This window comes from Mesocricetus auratus, unplaced genomic scaffold, assembly GCF_017639785.1.
Source record: "Mesocricetus auratus isolate SY011 unplaced genomic scaffold, BCM_Maur_2.0 Super-Scaffold_100676, whole genome shotgun sequence".
Lineage (NCBI taxonomy): Eukaryota > Metazoa > Chordata > Mammalia > Rodentia > Cricetidae > Mesocricetus > Mesocricetus auratus.
This window is the reverse complement of record NW_024429266.1, coordinates 184,944,005-184,966,984: the sequence shown is the minus strand read 5'-3', so window position 1 is coordinate 184,966,984 and position 22,980 is coordinate 184,944,005. Positions and strand designations below refer to the sequence as shown.

Sequence of the window (22,980 nt, the reverse complement as noted above, 5' to 3'; positions counted from 1 at the left end):
AAGTAAAAAAAAAACCATACACAAAACAGAGCATGGTGCCCTGCTCTGGATTGGGGGGGGTGGTTGAGGCAGGAGGGTTGCTATGACTTTGTAGCAGCCTGGGCTTCAATGTGATACCATTTCAAACAACAACAACAAAAGCAAATAAGTAAACAACAGCCTCCCCAACACAACCATTCTCTATTGTCACATTGATGCATGTCCTTCGGTACCTTCCCACTGCAACACAAATAAAAGAAACCTTCTCTCCCAGCTAAGGGGCCCTGCATGAATCACCCACCATGGCCTTCCTTGGTAATTCCTTTTTGTCCATAATGACCTTTTGCTTCCTAAGGTCTCTTTTGCCTCAGGACCTGCATATTTGTTCATACAGTCTGCTCTGTGTTTTCGGTTTCTAAAGATCCCTCTGCTGAGAGGACCTGCTTGTCTGTAAACCCATACTAGCGCTGGATCTACTTTCTAGATTTATTGATTCATTGTCTGTGCCTTCCATTAATATAAGCTCCCTGTGATCTGGGACCTGTGTGTCTTGTTTGGTTACACACAGCGCTAGGAAACATCTGGTCCATAGCTGGGGCAGAGCAAACTTTTGTTGAATACTTAAGTGCCTTCTGACCTCTAGCAACTGAGGATTCATGTGAAAAATGATGAATTCTTATCCCAAAAATGTTTTTTTTTCCAGTTCCTCGGAGGTTCAAATCCCGTTTTAGCCACATCTGTTAGGCATGTGGAAGATCCACTAATCCTATCGTATGCAATTCTGAATTTATGAATTGGGATCCTATGTAACCTGAGATACTTTTCTAATAAGGCAATCTCTTTACAACAAGGGGGCAGGATCATGCACACGAAACTGGGATTCAAGAGCAGGAAGAAGGAAGTGGGAGAGCACCGCAGTGAAACTGAAGATGCGCTGTGCAAGGATGTGGCCAGGAAAGGTTTATTACACACAGCAGGCTCACAATGAGATTCCAGCAGCAGGGACCACCGTTTGACCACCGTGCTTGGCATTTCATGGCAGAGCCTAGCATTTACTACCCTTTTCTTTTTCACCAATAGAGAGAGCATCAGTGCAGAAGAGGAGGGGGCACGGGGTTTCTGGAACGGAGGGACCAGCGTGCACTGGGTGGAGTTTAAGGTGGGAAGGAGCGCTGTGCAATAGAACTTGCTGTTCGTCGAAGAAAAAAAGCCAGGGTAGGAATCTGGAGGAGAGGAGAGAACAAACACTTATTTTTCTGAAAGGAAAGCCGGGATCTGAATCTGGAGGAGGGATTTAACTAGCTGTATCCCCGGGATCCTTGTAGAGTCTCCTGCCTTCCACTAGCCACAATAGATCCAGGAGGATGCGATCATTGGCTTTGATTAAAGTGGTGGGTGGTGTGGGCGGGTGGCGACGGGAGCTGCGGTGGTGCGAAGGGGCGGTACGAAGGCTGTGCGAGGAACCAATCAACGGCAACTCTGGGTTCTTGCGTGGCTCCTCAGAGGTTCTGCCGTGGTGGAAGGACCAGAGTTGCTGACTGCCTCCTCCCGTGCTGCTATCGCCTGTGGGGACGCCAGCGCAGGTCCCCAGCTCAGACGGCCTTGTGCCTCTGTGGGGGCCCTTGCACGAATATGTCTGGAGCCTAGAAACTGGTCTTGAGGGGGCAGAGGGCCACTGGGTGGGTGGGTGGGGGTGCGGGAGGCAGGACCCAGGGTGGAAGGCCTTGCTTCTCCTCACGTTTGTTCCAATTAGCACCAAGTTGGCAGACAACCCACAAACCCACGATGTCTTCGCCCACCGCTCCCCACCCTCCCTCTGCGTTTCAGAATATTCTGACTGTAAGGAAACTTCAGCTCCCTCTGGTAGGCTCAAGAGGAACAGACACTAGGCATCACCTTCTCGCAGTAACATTGCGTGGATGAAACACGGGGATCCTTCACTGCAGCGCTCTGACCAAACTCTGTACCCCTCAGAGTGCGTCTGGCCTGGCGGGAGTTCGGGGATGGGGGTAGTAGAGTGGGCCGGACAGAGGGACTCTGGAGGAGGGGAGGGGTGGCACCGAGAAGCGGGATGCCAGAGGATTGCTTGTGTGACTGCATCTAAAGCAGACTGGTCCAAGGAGTTCTGCCAGGGACATCGCCGCCTGCATTGCGTCGGACCTCACCATCTCCAATGTGAAACTCCCGGGGAAGGTCGCGCGCGCAGCTAAGGGCTGTGCGTGGGCGGGGCTGCGGGTCACCGGGGAAGAGGAGTTGGTGGTGGGCTTTTCGAGGAGGAGAGGAGGGGGAAAGAAGACAAGCTATGCTAGCAAGGATGGGAACTGAATGACAACCCCCCTCTGCCAAACCACCCCCTCATATTTTCCATCTACCTCCTCGCTCCTGCCCTCCCCCGCCCTCCCCAACCCACGCCCTGGTGGGCCAATCGCTGCTCCGCATTCCAGGCGCTTTCTCAGGTTTCTGCTGATCTTGCAGCGCCCAGAAATGGACCGAGCGGACCTGCGGCCGCATGCTCTCTGCTCCACTCCGAGCTGCTGAAGACTCCGGGCGCGCTGCGGAGCGAGGTCCGTGCGGTGGTGCGGAGACCCAATAGCCATGTAGAGCCAGGCTTTGGGCCGCCCGCCTCCCTCGGGATCGAATCAAGGGCTCCCGTAGTGTTCGGAGGGGGCGAGAGTGCTGTTTATCGCCATTTGCTAGGGTGACTCGGGAGAGGGTGGCCTTTTTGCTTTTCCATCCCGCATCCTCCGGAACTCCCTGCAGCAGAGAGAGGACAGAGCCTCCAGGTGGTCTGCTCCGTGTGAGGATGGGGGCAGAGATCGGACATTTCCTCCATAGCTGCTCAATAAAACGATCGGACCCCTGAGAGGGGAAGGAAGGACGCGGACCACCAGGGGTCCAGCGCCTCCCGGATGCTGCTGTGGAGGTAGCTCGCTCCGACTGCTGCAAAGGAGACCTGCCGCATTCCGACTCTCCGCCGACTCAGCACCGCCCCTGCGCCAAGCCGGCCCGCCAGGTAGGGAGCTCCCCAGTTCGGGGCTGCAGAATCCGAGGTTAGGGTGACAGGGTGGGGGAGGTTGAGGGTGAGGAGTTGTTGCCCAGGACCCGGAGCTCCTCCAGCATCTTTAAGCGCTTTTCCGATCTCCAGTTTAACGAAGTTGTAAACAGATCGGCTGTTGGGCAGTGGGGAAAAGTGGGATGGAAGATTTCCAAACTTGGGTTTCTGGGTGTCTGTTGTGTGTCTGTGTATTAACCGCAGTAAAAGTCCGGTGTGTTCTACAAAAGCTAGTCGTCTGTGCTCTTCGGTGTCTATAGGTTCGTCCCATCGGAATGCTTCTGATTTTCTACCCCCGTATCACTTTTTATTTCTCTGCAGCGTCCATCGATCGCCCCGTGGGAGCTTAGAAGGCGGCAGGCGAAGAGGGGTTGGAGGGGGGAGAGCCAAGGAGCAGCAAAGGGGGTGACAGGCGTGGGGATCTGCTGAGCTAGACTGCACCGGGTCCTAGGAGGGCTGCAGGAGGGGAGGGGTGCATCGGTGAGCCCTGGAGCGATGGCAGGTGTGCCTTAAGGCAGTCAGAGCAGGAAGAAAAGCCCACTCACCAATACAAAAAAAACAGAGCACACCCCCAAAATCCAAACCTCTCGAAAAAGCTGCACTGGGGGCCCTCGGGAAAGAGGGCTTTCCAAATTGGGTAAAAGGCAGAGTGGAGGAGGGGGAGGTGCTGACTAGCAAAGTTGCAGACCTCTGAACCTTCTGGCCCTGAAGTCCCTCCCCGTGAGCGTGGGGGAGACTCACTCTCCGGTGGGGGGGCCGGTTGGGTCCCCCCACCCCTCTTCCCTCGCTCCTTCGCATCCCGGGCTCTCTCCTGGCCTCCCACCCCTGGACTCTGCCTCCATCATGACGGTGATGTCCGGGGAGAATGCGGATGAGGCTTCGGCCGCTCCGGGTCACCCCCAGGATGGCAGCTACCCACGGCAGGCGGACCACGACGACCACGAATGCTGCGAACGAGTGGTGATCAACATCTCCGGACTACGTTTCGAGACGCAGCTCAAGACCCTGGCACAGTTCCCCAACACGCTGCTGGGCAACCCAAAGAAACGCATGCGCTACTTCGACCCCCTAAGGAATGAGTACTTCTTTGACCGCAACCGGCCCAGCTTTGATGCCATCCTTTATTATTACCAGTCAGGGGGCCGCCTGCGCAGGCCGGTCAACGTGCCCCTGGACATGTTCTCCGAGGAGATCAAATTTTACGAGTTGGGCGAGGAGGCCATGGAGAAGTTCCGGGAAGATGAGGGCTTCATCAAGGAAGAGGAGCGCCCTCTACCAGAGAAGGAGTACCAGCGCCAGGTGTGGCTGCTCTTCGAGTATCCGGAAAGCTCAGGGCCTGCCAGGGTTATCGCCATTGTATCGGTCATGGTCATCCTCATCTCCATAGTCATCTTTTGCCTGGAGACTCTCCCTGAGCTGAAGGATGACAAGGACTTCACGGGCACCATCCACCGCATCGACAACACCACAGTCATCTATACTTCCAACATCTTCACAGACCCCTTCTTCATTGTGGAAACCTTGTGTATCATCTGGTTCTCTTTTGAGCTGGTGGTACGCTTCTTTGCCTGCCCCAGCAAGACGGACTTCTTTAAGAACATCATGAACTTCATCGACATCGTGGCCATCATTCCTTATTTCATTACCCTGGGCACGGAGATAGCTGAGCAGGAGGGAAATCAGAAAGGCGAGCAGGCCACTTCCCTGGCCATCCTCAGGGTCATCCGCTTGGTAAGGGTGTTCAGAATCTTCAAACTCTCTCGCCACTCTAAGGGCCTCCAGATCCTGGGCCAGACCCTCAAAGCTAGCATGAGGGAGTTAGGGCTGCTCATCTTTTTCCTCTTCATTGGGGTCATACTGTTTTCTAGCGCAGTGTACTTTGCCGAGGCGGAAGAAGCTGAGTCGCACTTCTCCAGTATCCCCGATGCTTTCTGGTGGGCGGTGGTGTCCATGACCACTGTGGGATACGGTGACATGTACCCTGTGACAATTGGAGGCAAGATCGTGGGCTCCTTGTGTGCCATCGCTGGTGTGCTGACAATTGCCCTGCCCGTACCTGTCATTGTGTCCAATTTCAACTATTTCTACCACCGAGAAACTGAGGGGGAAGAGCAGGCTCAGTTGCTCCACGTTAGCTCTCCTAACTTAGCCTCTGACAGTGACCTCAGCCGCCGCAGCTCCTCTACTATCAGCAAATCTGAGTACATGGAAATCGAAGAGGAGATGAACAATAGCATAGCCCATTACAGACAGGCCAATATCAGAACTGGTAACTGCACCACAGCTGATCAAAACTGCGTTAATAAGAGCAAGCTCCTGACCGATGTTTAAAAAGCAACAGGCAAGCAAGCCAAAAGGCTCAAACAAAAGCCCTGGTGACTCATGTCCCCTCTCTGTAGATACTTCACTAAACATTAGTCTTTGAATGCTGTATTTAACTGTCAATGCATTGTTGCATTGTGAATTCGGGGAGTGGCAAACATGAAGCTTTCAAGATCCATTAAAAACTATTTTCATTTTATTAAAAATGAGAAAAGAAAGTATTTTCTAAAACTGGCTTCAGTGCTGTCCGTAAAGGAGTCCATGTGAAATAAGACTCATGCTTCCCTGTACTGAAATATTTCCAATCTTTCGGCATAGGCTTTTTTTTTAAGACCTAAAAATTAGATGACCACTTGGGAATATAAAGTTCAAATTTGCATGGGACTCCACCCTAAAATCTTTGCACACTGAATACCACATTTCAGATAGTGTACTCTGTGGAAGACATAACAGCCTCAGTGGTCAGCGGACAGATTTTCTTTTGATCAACTGAATTGCATACAAGGTAATAAAATCGGACTAATTAAGGCTGGTTCCCAAAGCATCTGTGACTAGTGCCAGTCTTTTGGGATTTTCTGTCTGCCCCATTCTCCTAAATACAGTCTATTCTCTAAGAAAAGGGTACCTTGATTAAATGAGTTGATTCATCTGTAGGGCTGCTAAGTTCTTTCAACTGCAGATGATCCAAATATAGGTCTTTTCTCGATAATCCTGCACCCTGACCCCTGACCTTCAGAAGTGGATGTCAAACCTTACCATCTTACCCTCCTTATTGCAAGAGCACAAGAGTTAAATGGTAAGCATGTTTGAATCTGATAACATTTATTTTATAGTAGCATGCTGAGACAGTTAACCCAGACAATAGGGAATAAGCTTAAGTTGAAATTGACTCTTCTAAATATAGGCCCTTTTTCATTTGCATTCACCAAAAGTGCACTCCTTCATTTATTAACTCTTTTCTTAGCAACTAAAGTACTGTATTTAAGTGCATATGTTAGTCAGATGGGAAGAATCTCTTTTTGGAGCTCAAAGCATGTCCTCTTAGTCAGCATTATGGCCTATTTGATTAAGATGTACCTTGACTTAATGCATGATTTCAATAATAAAAATTAGAAAATACTAAAATTCACAAGTCTTTGGGATGAAAGGCCCAAAAGAAACAATGGGGTAGGGGAGGGGGTGGGGGGACACTCCCATCAATTTTCCTGCCTTTGCTCAGGGAAATGTCAAGCTTCTGTGCAGGTATAGGCAGAGAGAGGACCAGTATGCCCATCCTTAAAGGGAAAACCGTGGAAAACTAAATAAGTCATCAAGGCATTTAATACACCTAAGACAAGCATTCTTTCTAGCCGAACAATACAAGCAAAACAAACAAACAAACAAAAAAAGGTGCAATATTGCATGGGGTTTTTTTTTTTTTTGGTGCATTCCTAGGATGTAAGTGACAATGTTTATCTCTTCATGCACCCAGAGCAGAGCTGATTTCTTTTTGCAGTCATGATTTGAAGTCTATAGAGACTTCAGCCCTCCCCTTGAGGCTCCCTGAAGAAATTCAGCCGATTGATTTAATAGTTGCTTAGTGCCTTTATCTGTACCCACAGTGAACTGCAGAAAGTGCCTCCATAACTCAGCTGGGAAGTTATTTAACAGAGGGGAGGAAGGCTTGGGGCACAGACCTTTTGCTTTTTGGTTTTGTTTGTTTTTCCATCTTCACTCTCTCACTTCACCACTGTGAGAAGGCCACATCACCCTCAGCGCCCCAAAGAAGAGAAAGAGGAAGCAGGGGCTGCCTCTCTGGACATCTACTGGACTTGGTCTCTTCGGCAGCCTGACGCTGGATACGAACCGAGACCCATCTTTGAACTGGACATGAACCGTAAACCTGTTCTGTTCTGTTTGTTTTCTCCATCAGAAGGTGAGAGGAATGTTTTTAGAAATGTGGAAGACCACTCTGGACAGACAGAGCTTCCTCGGGTTCAGTGGCTCCTTCTCCCCACTCTCTCCCTGTCAGCTACAGCACTTTGCAGATCTCTGAAAGTCTGGTCTTTGGGGGTATCATTGCGAATCGTGGGAACACTTAGCTCACAGTGATCTTCCATAGGCCAGCCTTCTTGGCTAACCTCCAATAGATATTTCCTATGATGCTCCTGTGATCGTCCCGCGTGGATGTCACTTCACTGACTGAACATGACTGCTGCTGCCCCAGCCACTGAATCCAGAGAATGACTGGGACCCTGTGTCCAACTGAAAGACCGCCATTTCACACAGGCTTTGGAGTCTAGCAGCTATTCACCAATGGAGAGGTATTCAATGCCTTTTGAAGGACGCTAGAGTGGGGAACCTTCATACTGCTTTTAGCATGTGGCTGCATACTACTGTCTGCCTTACATCCTTGCCTGGCTTCTTCTGGAATCTTCCCTGGTACTTCCATGTCTTTCCCCCACCCAATCTTCAGATGGGAAGTGAGGCCATCAGCCAAGAAACTATGATGGCATCAAGGCTGTCTAGCTCAGTTGAAGGAAGATGGACATTTTCTTTCCCTGTGCAACTTTCGTGAGTATTCAGGGTGAACACAACACATACCCTGGGATACGAGGGCCAAGAACTGCCCCACCTCTGACTATAGGGCATTCAGCATTCCCGGGTGTTGCTTACCCTTTGAACCTTAGCTCACCATTCTGAGCTTTCCTTCTACATGCTCCCAAGTCTCCAGGTGGGTGCAAAATGCCAACTCCTCCTCCAGTCTCCAGGGATATCTTGTACTTTTATTTTGACTCTGGGATCTAGAGAACTCCATCAACAGCAATAATCCACTCAGTAATATGGGATGGATGGGTTAGAGGATGAGAGAATGAGGCCAAGACCGATCAGCCCGCCCCTGGATACTTGGTCCTCTTCTGTAGCTGTGCTCTGGACAGGTTGAATCTTCTGGATATGTTACAAGCAGAGGCGCTGCATGCGGTGAAGTGGTCTGCCTGGGATGGGGATGTGCTGTTGTTATGAATTTGGAGTGGATGGGGGATATGGATGCTGGTTATCCATCTGTAGCTCATTGCAATGAACATGATGACAAGGAGTACAGGGATTATCTGTGTAGCATAGGCATGCGACCCTTAACCAAGCTTTTACCCCTGCACTGAAATGTGCTGAAATGTCTTTGTAGACCTGAAGGTGCACTTAACTAAACTGCCTACTAAGGAATGACTCTCATTTGGTCCCCTTCATACTCCCTTTCCCAGGCTTTTGCCCTTTCACCCCCTTCTTAGGTACTGAGCCTTGGTAGCTCGTGCCCTGATGCTTATACCTGTTTTCTCTGGAAGGAGAAGACTTACGATGCACTGATAGCCATAGCCCAGCTCTTCCAAAGTGCAGGGCCCTAGTTCAATAGGGTGCCCTTGGGAGAGTCAGGTCATCCTGTGGCTATTAGCCATCCCGGAACCTCTGAAGTGCTTAACTCACTTCAAGTGATCTGAATCAGAGAGACCAAAGATATCCATTTCCTCTGTCCTCAGATTTCTAGAAAGCAGACTGTAGCCAGGAAAGGGTTTGTTTTGGTTTGGCTTTTCTGTCCCCTTTCTCCACGTGTGCACAGCCCTCACCTCACTCCCCTCTGAGACTTGAATTCCGAAGCTCAGTAACATCTGTTCACTGGGAGTGTTTGTGGATTAGTCCATAGCATCAGGTCAGTTATTTCTCCCACACTGTAGTCAGTAACAGTCATTTCCCTAAAATGGAACTGTGTGGTGGGTTCAGATTCCACCATGGCGGTACTGAAGCACAGAGGTCAGTCACCACAGCCTAGATCCTCTTGAGACTAGAACAGAAGAAAGTGTCTGAATGGTGGCTGGGAAATTTTCCTAAGTAGAAATGACGTTTGACGCATAAAGGACTTTCTTCATGTTGGGTGTAGTTGCAAATTATTCAAATTAGTATCTGAAAGAATCAGTGAAAATTTAGTTTTCAATCTCATGCTCAACATAGAAGGCCTCAAAACACATTAAAAAACTTTTAAGTTTTAATTCCTTGTTTGGTAGAGTGGATTGAACAGAAAGTAGAAAGGGAACATTAGCAGAAGGCAATTCCCCATTTTCTTCCAGGAATGACTTATTCCTGGGAGTGGCGAGAATTGGTGGGTGGTAACCATCCATAGTATAAAATTGTTAGAAAGACTATAAACTGCCAAACAACCACGTTATCTTCCAGCCTTTCCCAAGCAAGAGTGAGGCCTTTTGATATTTATATTCATTTTGAGAAGACAGACAAGCTAGAATTTGAGGAGCAGACACAAGCTAGGTTGAGCTGTGATCTCAGGAGGTAGACTCTCACCTACAGTGTGATACAGTAGTACTTACATGTATAGCATGGGACTTCAGGGTATTTGCAAATGTGTCTAGAATGACTCAGGTAATTCTTCAGGGAATGTACATTACCAGTTTTTGTAAAGAAGAACTGAGTTGTTAACCAAAACTAGTTCATTATCTTGGGCCACTGTGTAAACTCATTCAGGGCATAGACATAAAGCTAAAAGCCTTGAGAGCAAATGGTGGCCTCTTTGCTCATTGACTCATGGGAATGCCAATATACAAGCAAAGGGTTAGGTTCTGCTGCCTTTAGGACAGCTTTGAGGAGGTTAACCCTGGCCATAGTGACCTTTATTTAGGAGTTAACAGGGAATTCATGATTCAAGACTACAAAGGATCTAGGAAAGTTTTGTTCCTAAACCACAGAAGAAGAAGAAATAGAACGAGGAAAGAAAATAAAGCAAGAAAAGCCCTTGCAGAATATGCGAGGTCATACGTTGTCTTCCCTTTACAAATCACGTAGGAAGGAGTCTCTTTCTTCTTCAGTGAACTGTGTAGGGACTGCTTATGCAGCAGCCATAAGTGACATGGACTTTGTGACATACCTCTAAGATTACAGATAAAGTATTCCTGAGGCTAAAAACTACAGTGAAAAAAGAAGTATTAATTTGAAGTGCACCCTCAGAACGACAAACCATTGAAGCTGATGATGTTATGTTTTGTTTCTTGGCTTTGCCAATTGCTTACTCCTTGAGTTAATGACATGTCTCATCTCATCTCCCCTGCACTTGCCCTGCCCTAACCGTTTACCATGTCGGGTCGAGGATAGTGAATGTTATGAATGGAGAACCTAACAATGTGCATAGTTTTCATCTATGCAATTTTACTTGGTTCTGTCATTTCATGATCTGTTCATATTTGGCATCAATTAAAGATAATTTTTAAGGATCTTATCATGGAAATCCCTTGACTGTTTCTTTGTGTCTTGTCTTAATTGGTCTTTTGGGGGCCTCTGCTCATACCATCTGCTTTGGGGTCTATTTAAATGATATAACGACTCAAGGTAGATACCAGGGAGTGACCTCATTTTTCTTTGGGGCTGATGAGCAGTTGCTGCCATCCAAAGAGGTTCTCTGGGTTTGCATTTTGGTGATCAGCTCACAGGTTGGATTTAGATAGGATCCTAGACTCTTAAAATGGCCTGTGCAAATGGTGGGGAATCCTGTTTTGAAAGGGCAAAGAAATGAAGTCAAAGGAAATAGAATTAGCTATTATTGATGAAATTTCTTTGAATTAGAACATTTTTCAGTCCTGCCCTAGAAGCTTTGCATGGAGAGAGCGGGAGGGGGAGATATTGAGAGAGATATTGAGAGAGAGAGAGAGAGAGAGAGAGAGAGAGAGAGAGAGAGAGAGAGTTTGTGTGTGTGTGTCTGCATGTACATGCTCAGAACAGTGCTGTGACATGGTATCAAATGACTTGTTAGATACACAGTGCTGTTAGTAGTTGTTTTGATGTAGGAAGACAAAAGATCCTAGAATCTCTTTACACACATATTCTTACCTCATTCTCTGTATGGTTAACTTTTTTCTTCCTTTCAACGAATGACTTGGTGCATTTCATAAAATTTAGGCCTCTCTCCCTCCTTGTGAATATCACCTCTTATTCCACTTCCATATCAGAGCAAACAGGGATACATGCTTCAGGACAGTGGTCTGCTGTGATCCTAGTGCTCTGGGTGGCTAGACACCATCATGGAGTTGCCTTGCCATGGTGCTATGGCTAATCTAGAGGTGGAACCCACTTTTGCTATAGAAGCTGCTACCAGAAGCAGAGTCTGAGGCTAGAAAGGAAGCTGACTGTGAATTTTAAGTTATGGCTAAATTATAGGTCAGGCTAAGCCTAAGGAAGGAGAGAGCTAGTCCATGACGACAGCATTGGAGACACATGAGCCAGGAAAAGCACACCTTCCAGTGTGTTTCTCAGAGCTCAGTCTTAGAATGGTCTAGAAGTAGAGGTAAACAGAGTTAGGTTTTGCCGGAGGCAACACTGTGAGCAGAAGCTGTGGCATTCATGGAGCTTTTTAAAAGGTAGTCATGCCAGTTTTAGGGGAGCAGAACAGAGAAGGGAGAGCAGGCAGCAGGATGGGATTGGGTCGTAGCCCCCTTTGTGGCTGATCAGGTAGCTGCTTGTTACGGTCTGATTCCAGAAATTGACGAGGCTGGAATGTGGAGGAATATTAGTGCCAGACTGAGCAAAATGCCTGGCTTCCCATCTTAGGGGGACAGGACTCAGCATGGTTGGGTTGGTCACTACCAAGCCCCGTTGTGAACTAGCTAAAAATTGGTTTTCAGAACATCCTTCTTCACTCATTGGGCCTAAGGTGATGCTAGTGACTGTGTGCACCATTATCTGACACTCTTGGAGATAAGAGGACAGTGGTGCTTAGGACCTCACATGACATTGGTTCATCCCACTTTTAGGGATGTAAGAATACATGCATTTAAAAAAGGAATCATAGAATTAGTTAAAATAAAAACTTGTTGGAATCATTAACTTATCAGACCACTAACTTCTACCAACACAAATGCTAAGAATGTTGCCAGATAGCATCTTGGGCCCATAGAAAAGCTTCCCTCATTGTGCTGAACATGCCTCTTACAAATACATACCCACTAATGTATTTTAAACTTGCCTGATTTATGGCTTTCTTTGTTCCATAAACAATAAAGCTTCATGAAACTTCTTCCATGTTGGAACATGGAATTTTGGGCTAATGTAAATCTATGTTTCTGGGTTCATGGTCGCTTAAAATGATGCCAGAATAAACCACCGCTTATCCCACCTCCTCATCCTCCCACCCCTGCACCAAAGACCAACCAGCCAGCCAGCCAGCCAGCCAAACAGCCAACCAACCAACAAGACCCAACTTGGTTCTTTGGGCCAGGGATATCAACAATGACCATAGTGTTTTTGCTGTTTTGTTTCTTGAAATCTGAACTCTTTAAATTTGACAAGTTCTTCTGCACCAGAACTCTGACTAGTCTCCTTCTTCCCAATTCTCTCCCTCTCCTTCTATCTCTATCTCTGACTCTGTCTATCTATCCACATCCTCATCCCCATCCCTACGTCCATCCCCATCCCCATCTCCATCCCCACCTCCATTCCTATCCCCATCCTCATCTCCATTTCCATCCCCATCTCTATCTCCATCTCATTTCCATCCCCATCTCCATCTATCTCCATCTCTATCTCCTAGTGATGGAGAGCAAAGTTGGAGCCCGACACACGCCAGGCAAGCATTTACCAATGGAACCTTTAGCTCTTCTTTTAACAGTTTTTCATCTCACCTGGTCTTGCTGTGCTTCCACAGCTTTGTTCTAGAATATCTTGGAGATGCACTACTCAGGAGAGCATTATGTTCTTGAGGTCATTTAGCCAGTGAGATCATTTGCTCATTTGCCTGGGATGTAGTAGTAAGTTATGGAATGAGGCTCAGTCCCCTTCTCCCTCCCTTCCCTCCCCCTCACAGCACTCCTCTATCCACAAACTTCTAGAGTCACTAGCAGCACTTTGCCTTTCCCTATAAGGTGCTAATAGCAAAACTTCAGTTTCTAAACCACCCTCTCCATAATTATGTTGCTCCCTCCCCTCCCCTCCCTAACAGATTAGGTAGGGTTGTTGTGACTATTTCTGTTTTATAGACTAAGGACCTGCTCAAGGTGCGGGGTGGAGCAGTGGCCTGGATTTATCCGAGAGTTGAGACCTGGTGTCTAGCCATGGTTGAGCATTTATTGAGCTGACCGACTGTTGGGAAAGACTAGCACAAGTAAGGAAAGGTCACAGAGGACTCTGAATAGGTGCTTGGACTCTTTTACCTGTTCCCATTTCTGAGAGAGAAATATAACTCCTCCTGAAGCTGTGTGGATCCTGTGAGAGATACTAGGACCACATGTTTAATACATTCTAATGTGTTATAGGAATTGGAGACAGCAATATGTTGTTAATTCCAGTAGTGGAGGAAGGCGCTGCAGAGTCAATTCCTCCCTGCAGCAGGAGTTCTGTTTTAGGAGAATCATCCAGAGAAAAGAGATGCTTCAGTCACATGCCTAGCTGGGTGGTGGTAAATTTGAAGTTCTGGTGGGGGTACATATTTCAAGAGGAAACTTCAGTACATTTTGCACATAATACTAGGCAGTCAGCAGTCCCAAGACGCTTGGCCATCTTTCCAATTCTGTCCCTCCTTGCTTGTGGCATGAATTCTGTTTTCCATCTTCAGACCCTAAAAAGCAAGGGCAGTATGTTGAGGGACCAGAAGGTATCTGGTAATGATCTCAGTCAGGATTACAAAATGTTGTCTGCTTTGATTTTTCCCCCATTCCACCTGTGAATATTGAGAAATAAAGCAAGATGTTGCCTGGAAATTTTTCTCATATGCTTGTCTGAGAGACATTTTATAAATATAATTTAAAAAGTATTCTTAACTGTCCTCACTAAAAATATAACGATGCTCATGAGCATCTATGAGTCAATATAGTCTTTCCTGAATAGCATGTACTACAGAGATGCTTATAAAACTGGCACATTATAGCATCTCTGTGGTGGTTCACCCCTTCGCTCCTAGGACAGACTGGATGTAAACCACAGTGAAGTTCCTGACAGCTTTTCCTAAGGCATTTTGTTGTAAATGGTTGAGTGAGAAGTTGGAAGAATCTTTAGTTCATGAAACGTCTTTCTGGAGAATAATATTCAGGGGCTAAATTGAGTTCTTTTTACCAATAGCATCTTTTAAAAATAGGCTTTATGTGGTATGCCTATGTTTGCTATAGTAAATATCCTATTCTCATTGTTCAAATACACTCCAGGAACATCCCAAGAAAGTCAAGCGCCAGGTGAAATTTATTGTTTTTATTCCTCAGAATTAAAATCAGCTATGACCGAGGAGGAGCCAGGCATACATTTATGATAATGGTTTTGAGCTTAGGGAAAAGTACAGTGTATAATAAACATTCTCATTTCTCAATATAGTGAGCTAAGAACATGGAAACCCAAGACACTTCAACCATTTCTAAGGCAGTGATTGCTCTCTCCACCCCCTGCATTCCATGGCGTGCCATCATTTCTCTGCTGCAGCAAGGAAGCAATGCTGCTTGCTATGAGTTTCACAGGGAATCAATATGAGACTCAGATTCACTGTACAGCATGTTCTCCCTTCATATTAACAAGTAAAAACTGTTCTTAATCTCAGAGAAAGTTGTGCTTATGTCAACCCTTCCAAGATGAGACGCCCACCTCTGTTTTTGAAAGATTACAGGATATTAGCTTATTGTTAAAGGACATTTCTAATGAAACTGGAATAGCTGTCTCTGAAATCCAACAGGATAAAGATCACATCAATGGATTTAAAATAATAATACCCTCTTGATAGGAGATAGGTCACTGGATAAAGACACTTGCTGTACAAATATGAGGATCTCAGTTTGAATTCCCAGAACCCATGTGTCTTAGTTAGGGTTTCTATTGTTATGGTGAAAAACCATGACCAAGCCAACTTGGGGAGAGAAGGCTTTATTTGACTTACACTTACACTTCTTAGTTCATCATTGAAGGAAGTCAGGACAGGAACTCAAACAGGGCAGGAGTGTGGAGGCAGGAGCTGACACAGAGGCCATGGACGGGTGCTGCTTACTGGCTTACTCCCCATGGGTCACTCAGCTGCTTTTTACAGAACCCAGGACCACCTGCCCAGGGATGGCACCACCCACAATGGGCTGGGCCCTCCCCATCAATCGTTAAGAAAGTGCCCTACAGCCTGATCTCCTGGAAGCTTTTTCTCAACTGAGGTTCTGTCCTTTCAGATGACTCTAGCTTGTATCATGTTGACATGAAACTATCCAGCACGACATGTAAATCTGGGTACAGTAGTACTAATGTACAACCTCAGTGACCTACAGTAAGATGGGAAACTGAGGTAGGAGAATTCCTGGGAACTTTTGGGCAAGCTAGCCTGGCACATGCAGTAACAAAGTAAGAGGCCCTACCACAAACAAGGTGGGCGGCATGGACTGATACTTGAGATTGTCCCCTGATCTCCACATGTGTGTCATGGTATGGGCACATGTACACTCACACATGTAAATGTGTGTGCATATATATGCATATATATATGGTTAAGAAATTATTTCTTACATGGGTAAAATTAAGCATGTGATTTTACCATTCAATCTTTGTGTTGATCATTCCAAAACCAAACTAAGTTGCTATTTCATGATCCATGTGTTGGGAGAACTCATCAGAACAGGATATTTCAAACAAAACATCCACTGTATGTGAAGCAAGAGTGAACACAGGCAGTTTAGCATGTAACTGTCAGCCACCTGGTTTTGTGATTCTCAAGGATTTGCAGCAAGAGGATGAAGGAACATGGTTATATGCTTGTTGTAGGGTGTTTGGTCAGAACATCTTTCAGGTGGATACTTAGAAAATGAGCCGGCATGGGGGAGGCTGGAGACACTCAACTAATTTGAACAGTAAGAAGGGAATTAATTGTTGGTTATTATGCTCATTAATACCCATGGTTATTTCAATAGCTGAAACCTTGGCTCATTGGCTAATTCTACTAATTGTTAAGTGCTGAACTCTTAAGCTAAATTGTGATAGAATTGTATTATGAACCAAATGATCCAGGAAGTTTGGTGGAATTCACTAAATTAGACTTTGCCTTCCACATAAACGTTGACATAGGCACTGCTTGCACAGTCGCACACATCTACGATTACTCCTGAAGGTCCTGAACAACTTAGCAAGTTTCAGCAGTTTTTAATTTCCCCAGCTGAGTTGGCATTTCATTTTCTCTGTACTGAGATCAGTTCTCCAATTCAAAAAACACAGTAGCTGAGATTATCAACCCACTGTTGTTGGTATAGTTTCTCTTTGGGGGATGGATCTTCATTGTGGTTTGTTTTGAGAGCAGTTCTTGGCTTAACCATAATAGTTCATTGACAATTAAATTTCTATTCAGGGTCCTGAGGCTGAACACTCCCACATAGCAAAGTTCTTCATCCATTCTGATTAAGACCACATTGGTACACCACTTCCCACTGATTCCTGCTTCCTTGAGAAGTCAGAGGTTAGTGTCTAATCTTGCTACACATGCTCTTTGGACCCCTGGGTGATCACTGGGAGTGATGTCTACACACATTCTGTTTTTCAATGAGACTCTTCATGGTTGTTTTACTGACACATTAATGAAAGGGGAAGAATGAAACTAAGTACTAAATTTGAAGATAGAGAAACATGATTCCACAGCAAGTTAGTGCTGGTGGCAGAGTCTATATAGTTGGAATTATATTCTAGGGACTTTTCATTGCTTTCCTACGTTGTTAGTTGCACATTTAACACTTAGCCATGTCCCTAGAAAGACACCTATCCCCAGCTTCAGCTCATGTACCATGACGTTTCTACACACATGCTACCTACCCATGCATGCCCACACACATCCACATACTATGATCTCTACTCATCTGGGCCATCCTTGAGCCTATGGTATGGGTATTGCCTCTGTTACAGCACGGGTATACATCAGCAGGTCATGGGGCAGGAATTTCAATGATAATGACATTTGGTACTATGCCCTTTTGATGACTCAAAAAAATTCATAAAGACTTCATGACAACATTTTCCACTTTGCAATGAGAGAATCTGTCATGTAAAGGAAAATAAAAAGAAAACAGACCCCGGGGTAGTTGTGAACATTATCCTTTGGACCATGGGTATTCAACACAGTGGCTGTTATGAGAACCTTTCTGATTCTGCCCTACTTGAGTTAACATTTCATCTGCTCCTCTGGTACCTTGAAGGCTTTCCAGGTGTAGACCATGTTCCTGGGACACAGATCTGCAGGTGGAGACGTGTGCAGGAGTGCTACTGGGCAATGATTTTGAGGTGGTACTTGAAGGAAGAATTGAGAGTAGGGTGGGCAAAGAGGGAGCTGGGCTGTGAGCATCTAAGCAGCAGCCCAGCCACCCTTGCAGGGGCCCCGGGGCTGGTCTGTTCTTGCCAGTTGTCTCTATTTGGCATGGGGAGGTCAAGCCTTCGTGTTTTCTCATTAACCTATGATTGGACACAGCTGCTCTGGGAAGGAAAATGACCTTGAGGAATCTAGTCTCCTGTCAGAAGTCATTCCTGAAGAGAGCTAAGAATGTTATGTAAGCTGGGGAGGGGCACTAGGGAACCAAACTGGTACACAAAAGCATGCCCCATGTAGGGGCAATGAGCTGTGTGTGACCACAGGAAAGGCACCATGGGAAGCAAGGTGAGTAGGCATGCAGATGGAACATTCCAGGTGGGTCATCTGCTTCTAATGAGCACTCCTTGACTGTAGTTTATAGATTGACTTGTTAAATGGACAAAGTGCTTTGAAGGTCCCTGGAGATGCTCCATTCTAATGCACGGTAGGCCTCCTCTAGCCTAGCCTGAGCTCTTCTGTATGGATTGAATTCAATTATTAATCAGAGGCGATGGGCTATGCTGGCTAATGTGGCCTAATGGCACAGGCTGGGGCGTCGTACTCCTTCATAATGTGTGTCCTGAACACAGGCTTGGCTGGAGTGCATGCAGCCTACTCCTTCCTGCATCTGGACACCTCTGTGGTGTAATGCTTCGAGGGCCCAGAGAAGTGCATGAAACCACTACATGACTTAATGCATCTGTGCAACCTTAGCATTTCCTCTTAATGTGTCACCAGGATGATAGAGCAGTGCCTGGAATGCAGCTAGTGGGAAGGAGCCTTTGAAAGCAGACTCTCAGTCTTCTGGGCACTGTCACCGAGCCCTAGAGTATTTTCGTGGCCCATTTAATACCACCCTCCATGGAGTTCATACGCCTGCATCCTTATTAAGAGAGTCCCGCTTAGCATGTGGAGCAGAAATGACAGCAGTATTTAGATTTTTTTTTTCATTTGAAAACAGAACCCAGGGAACTAATTGTTCAGGCAGCTTTTCTCTCCGATGTAAAGGAACCCCCAGACTCTGTGATAAATGATGATTCCTGGAACTGTCAGGCTTCAACCTGCCAGCAGAGAATTTGCATTTGGGGGAAAAAAGAGAGAGCAGCTTGTTGCATCAGACAGACACAAGTAAAATTTAGAATAAACTTGAAAGGATGCGTAGAACAAACAGGATTCCCCAAATGTTTGCCATTGTGTTCCATCATATCACAGTTGTGTTGGAAACCTTAGCAGTTTAGTGCTTGACTTCTGGAATAAAATGCCAGCTTCCAACTTAGTAATAAATCCTATTATCTGAAGGGTCCCTGAGATGTCAGACTAGATTAGCCATTTTGAAGGGAAGCCATTTTTCAGCGATGTCAAGGGTACAGTGGTATCTTGGTATTGCCAGGATCATGGACCATGAGATAAGCAGGACCCCTGAATCTCTGAAGGAGGTGAAGGGAGGAAGGGAAGCCACCTGACTTTTAATAAAAAAAATTCTAGTCATCAGTGAAAAGAGTAGTTTCTTATGATCGTATTTCTGACTCAGTCTCTTCTAGAAAAGTGACTACTAGAAAAGACTGAGATGGAACAGAAGAGTTCATTTCTTTCTAGAAACTTCATCTCATTCTTCCTAGAAACACGAGCAAGCTCCCCAAACTGATTGATTCTCTCAGGGTTCAAAACCCAAAGGGCTCTAACCAAATAACATCATTAACATTGCTGTATGCAACTTCTGGTGAAGAAAAAACCTGAACAGACACAAGGAACTGCAGAGAGATCGCAGACTCCACAAACTGAGACCTGTGTGCCTATCTGAGGCTCAGTACAGAGGCGAGGTTTAATTTAACTGTTCTGGATTCCATTATGATTAATGCTGGCTGTGTGTGTGTGTGTGTGTGTGTGTGTGTGAAAGGGAGTGGTTTAATCATCATTTTTCTTTATGTTTTCACAAACTTTTGTGTACAGATTACTGTTAAGAGAGGGCTCTGTTCTGGATTTCAACACCACAGAGCCTTAGTCTCCCAATACTACTATATCAAGCAGCTTGACTTCAATTTAGGCAGAATATTGCTTCGTTCACATCGAATAGATCAATAGAAGACTATTATATATAGTTTTTCTCTCTGAGGTCATACAGAAACAAATCTTGAATATAGCTACCAAGTGAAATTCTGAATGCTACAGGAATTAAGTTCCAGGTTTTGAAGAGAGATAAGTATTATAGCTTGAGATACAGTTGTTATCAATGGTTAAAAACAATCCCTTAGTGCTGTCCAGGCCAGGTCAGTTTGGGAAGCATTCTTCCAATCTAGAGTTGTAACAGACAATAATACTAAGACTGGGAATATCATCTGTTTCCAGACAGTGAACATTTGGGTACCAGCTCACTAAGAGGAAAGGTCAAGAGGGACACAATTGTTACATTTTGAGTTTCTTTAGCCACAGGCAAGGGTAATTCTAGGCTCCCAGTGACACCAGGGACAGTTTCTGTGGGAACATTCAAAGGAGTCTGCTGTGGCCAGGGGTAGTATTCTCCCCTTCAGTTAGAAGGAGTCTGAGCTGGGTAGGTTGTTGAGAGAGTGCCCTTCTCCTTCATAGTTTGTTCTTCTTGGTGAAATGTTGAGATGACTTCATTTCCATCGAATCACTGAAATCTTCACATCAAAAGAAGCTAAATGTGCTTTTGGATATCATCTGCAAGCCACTAACCATAGACAAGAAGCTGATAATGTCTTGACTGTGTATCATGCAACTATCAACTCTCAGGATTCACCTGAGTCTTAAAAGTTCTCTCCTTTGTGTATTGGGTAACCTCTGTAGCATCCCTGTTATGCCCTAGCTTTCTTAGATGTGTTGCCTTGAAGGGGTTTCAAATGCAGTTATCAGCATACCAAGACATTATGAACTCGTCTGTGCTAATGTCAAAGGGCAGAGCCTTTGGGAGTGTCTAACTGCTTATGCAACCCATTGATAGAAGACAAGGCAGCTAGGAGACTGATTCTAAACTCTTAGTTCGAAAGATCTCATAAGTGATGCAATGCTTAGAATGGCAATGAAAACCATGATTAACGTATTTTATTCTTATGTTCTAGTTGAGTCAGTCTCTCCTGACTCAGTGTTGGTGTAGTGGATGTTAGTAAAATTCACATACTTCCAAAATGTACTTGCTGGTACAAACAGAATGCTTGTAAATTGTCAAAAGCCACATTTTTAATTAATGTGAAGTCTTCTTCCTACAGGATTATACATCACACACACACAGAGAGAGAGAGAGAGAGAGAGAGAGAGAGAGAGAGAGAGAGAGAGAGAGAGAGAGAGAGAGAGAGAGAGAGAGAGAGAGAGAGAGAGAGAGAGAGAGAGAGAGAGAGAGAGAGAGAGAGAGAGAGAGAGAGCCAGGTCTCTATACTGTACTATAATATAAAATGCCAAAAGCTTTCTCTAGCATATAAAATGCCATCTGATTGGTGTAAGCATTTGGGCATGAAGTAAGTAAAATGAGGTTTTGGTTAGCTAACAAATTGTGGGAGAAAAGGGATTGTTTTAGACTCAGAACTCTAAACTTTGATTGTATTGATGCTTCTGAGTTACTCAGAGTGGAGTTCAAACTCTTCAGCATGCTAGAGACAATAAAAGTCCAGCCCAGCAAACCTGCCACACAAGACTGAACTTCCTTTCCCATTTGTCAGCCAGCAACGCTTCACAATGTCTTCTCTCTCTCTATTCAGCCTGCATTTATACTAACGTCACAGAGCAACACATCGTTTCCTGAAGCTCTGCCAGTGATGCGTTTGTTACTAAGCCATTACGCCTGTACATGCAAAGCCCTTTGCTGTTGCCCTGGCTTTCCATTTTATTTTTGTTAGACAACTATTCAATTTATAAAGACCTGGCTTAGACATCACTAGCAGTACATCTCAACATTTTTAAAAAAACTTTATTTAGAGTAATTCTTTATACCTGCCACCTCCATTACCCTGAGTTCCCCTGGGAAAGCGGTCATGTTTAGCTCACAATGTTTGATAAGCGCCGAATTAATGAGGGAAGAAGTAATATTTCGCTAAGTTGGATGTTGTGGAGGGGACTCGGGGAAATTCTGCAAGCAGGTAAGATTTTTAAGTGCTTATAATATATTATTTATACAACAGCTTTCTTCAAGGAGCGTAATGTTCTAAAGTCTTCAGCTATATTTTCTCCTTCCAGATTAACCATTTGACTTTTGAAAACAGGGTAAATAGTTCTCCATCTGTTATTCCTGTGGGCAGGAAACAGACTCCTCTCCTTCACATGGCCTCCAGTGTCTTCTTATGCATTTTAAGCTTTGATACAGTAAATTAAAAATTACACAGTTGGGGAAAGATCACATGGTGGGAAGGATAACCAAATGGAAACAGAGAGGCGAACAGGAGATCTTCCTGGGAAAGATGAACCAGGCTCAGATAAGGGAGAACCCTGCAAAACCAACACCATGTTAATGGCAGACCTCAGCTGGTAACTGGAAGGCCCCATGCCTATGTTACTATTAATGATGTACCAGGGGCTGTTTTTTGTCTTTCTCTTCTCACTAGCATCCAGAAGTGGTGGAGAGAGTTCCATTTAGGCATTCTGATTTGTGTGTGTGTGTGTGTGTGTGTGTGTGTGTGTGTGTGTGTCTGTGTGTGATAAAGGCAGATTAATTATCTATAATGCATCCATTGTGAAACCAGCCCATATCAAAAAATAATGTAAGCACAAAAAATTCCAACGTAAGTTTTTATTTCTAATCATTTTTTCCTCCGAAGAAATGGTTTCCAATGAAGACTGAATGTTCTGTGGAGTGGGCAGTCAATGGGTTGAATCCTGCCTTGCTTCCCTTAGCTGGGATTGGCTCTGTCACATCAGTCCTGTACGATTCTGTGGTCCTTTATGATGTTCACTGCACTTCCCGGTTCAGCATCCTCTAATGAATGTGCTGTTGGTGTTTTCCTTCGCCCACCTCATCATTAATGAAGATGCTGAGGGAAACTGGGCCCATCACCAACCCACCAAGCACCCCACCAGACACCTCCCACCTCTAGCTGCATAAGCATTTATCATTACCCTTTGTTTACAATCCTCTCGAGTGTTTCTAACCCATGTGTGGTGCTTATATCCCAGCCAACGCTCAGCCTTGTTCTATGGGGGAAGCAGAGAATCCTGCACACACTCTGCAGCTATCTTGCAATCAGTGGGAGAGCCTGCTTTAGAGAGAGAGAGGAACAGTTTGGTGAGAAGTAAGGGGTTTGGTGAGGAAAGAATACAGATGTTTGAGGTTTGACTCCCAAATGTTCGATGAGGAACCACATTTCCCTGGTCTCTT

General features: G+C 45.5%; 1 protein-coding gene across 1 annotated transcript; it reads left to right on the top strand.

The window, feature by feature from the left end:
- The first annotated feature begins 1,729 nt into the window (after positions 1–1,729).
- Positions 1,730–10,607, top strand: Kcna1 (potassium voltage-gated channel subfamily A member 1). The gene is made up of 2 exons (XM_005084060.4): positions 1,730–2,992; positions 3,353–10,607. Exon 2 carries the CDS (start codon positions 3,875–3,877, stop codon positions 5,360–5,362), a length of 1,488 nt encoding a protein of 495 aa, XP_005084117.1. The 5' UTR covers positions 1,730–2,992; positions 3,353–3,874; the 3' UTR covers positions 5,363–10,607.
- The last annotated feature ends 12,373 nt before the right edge of the window (positions 10,608–22,980 follow it).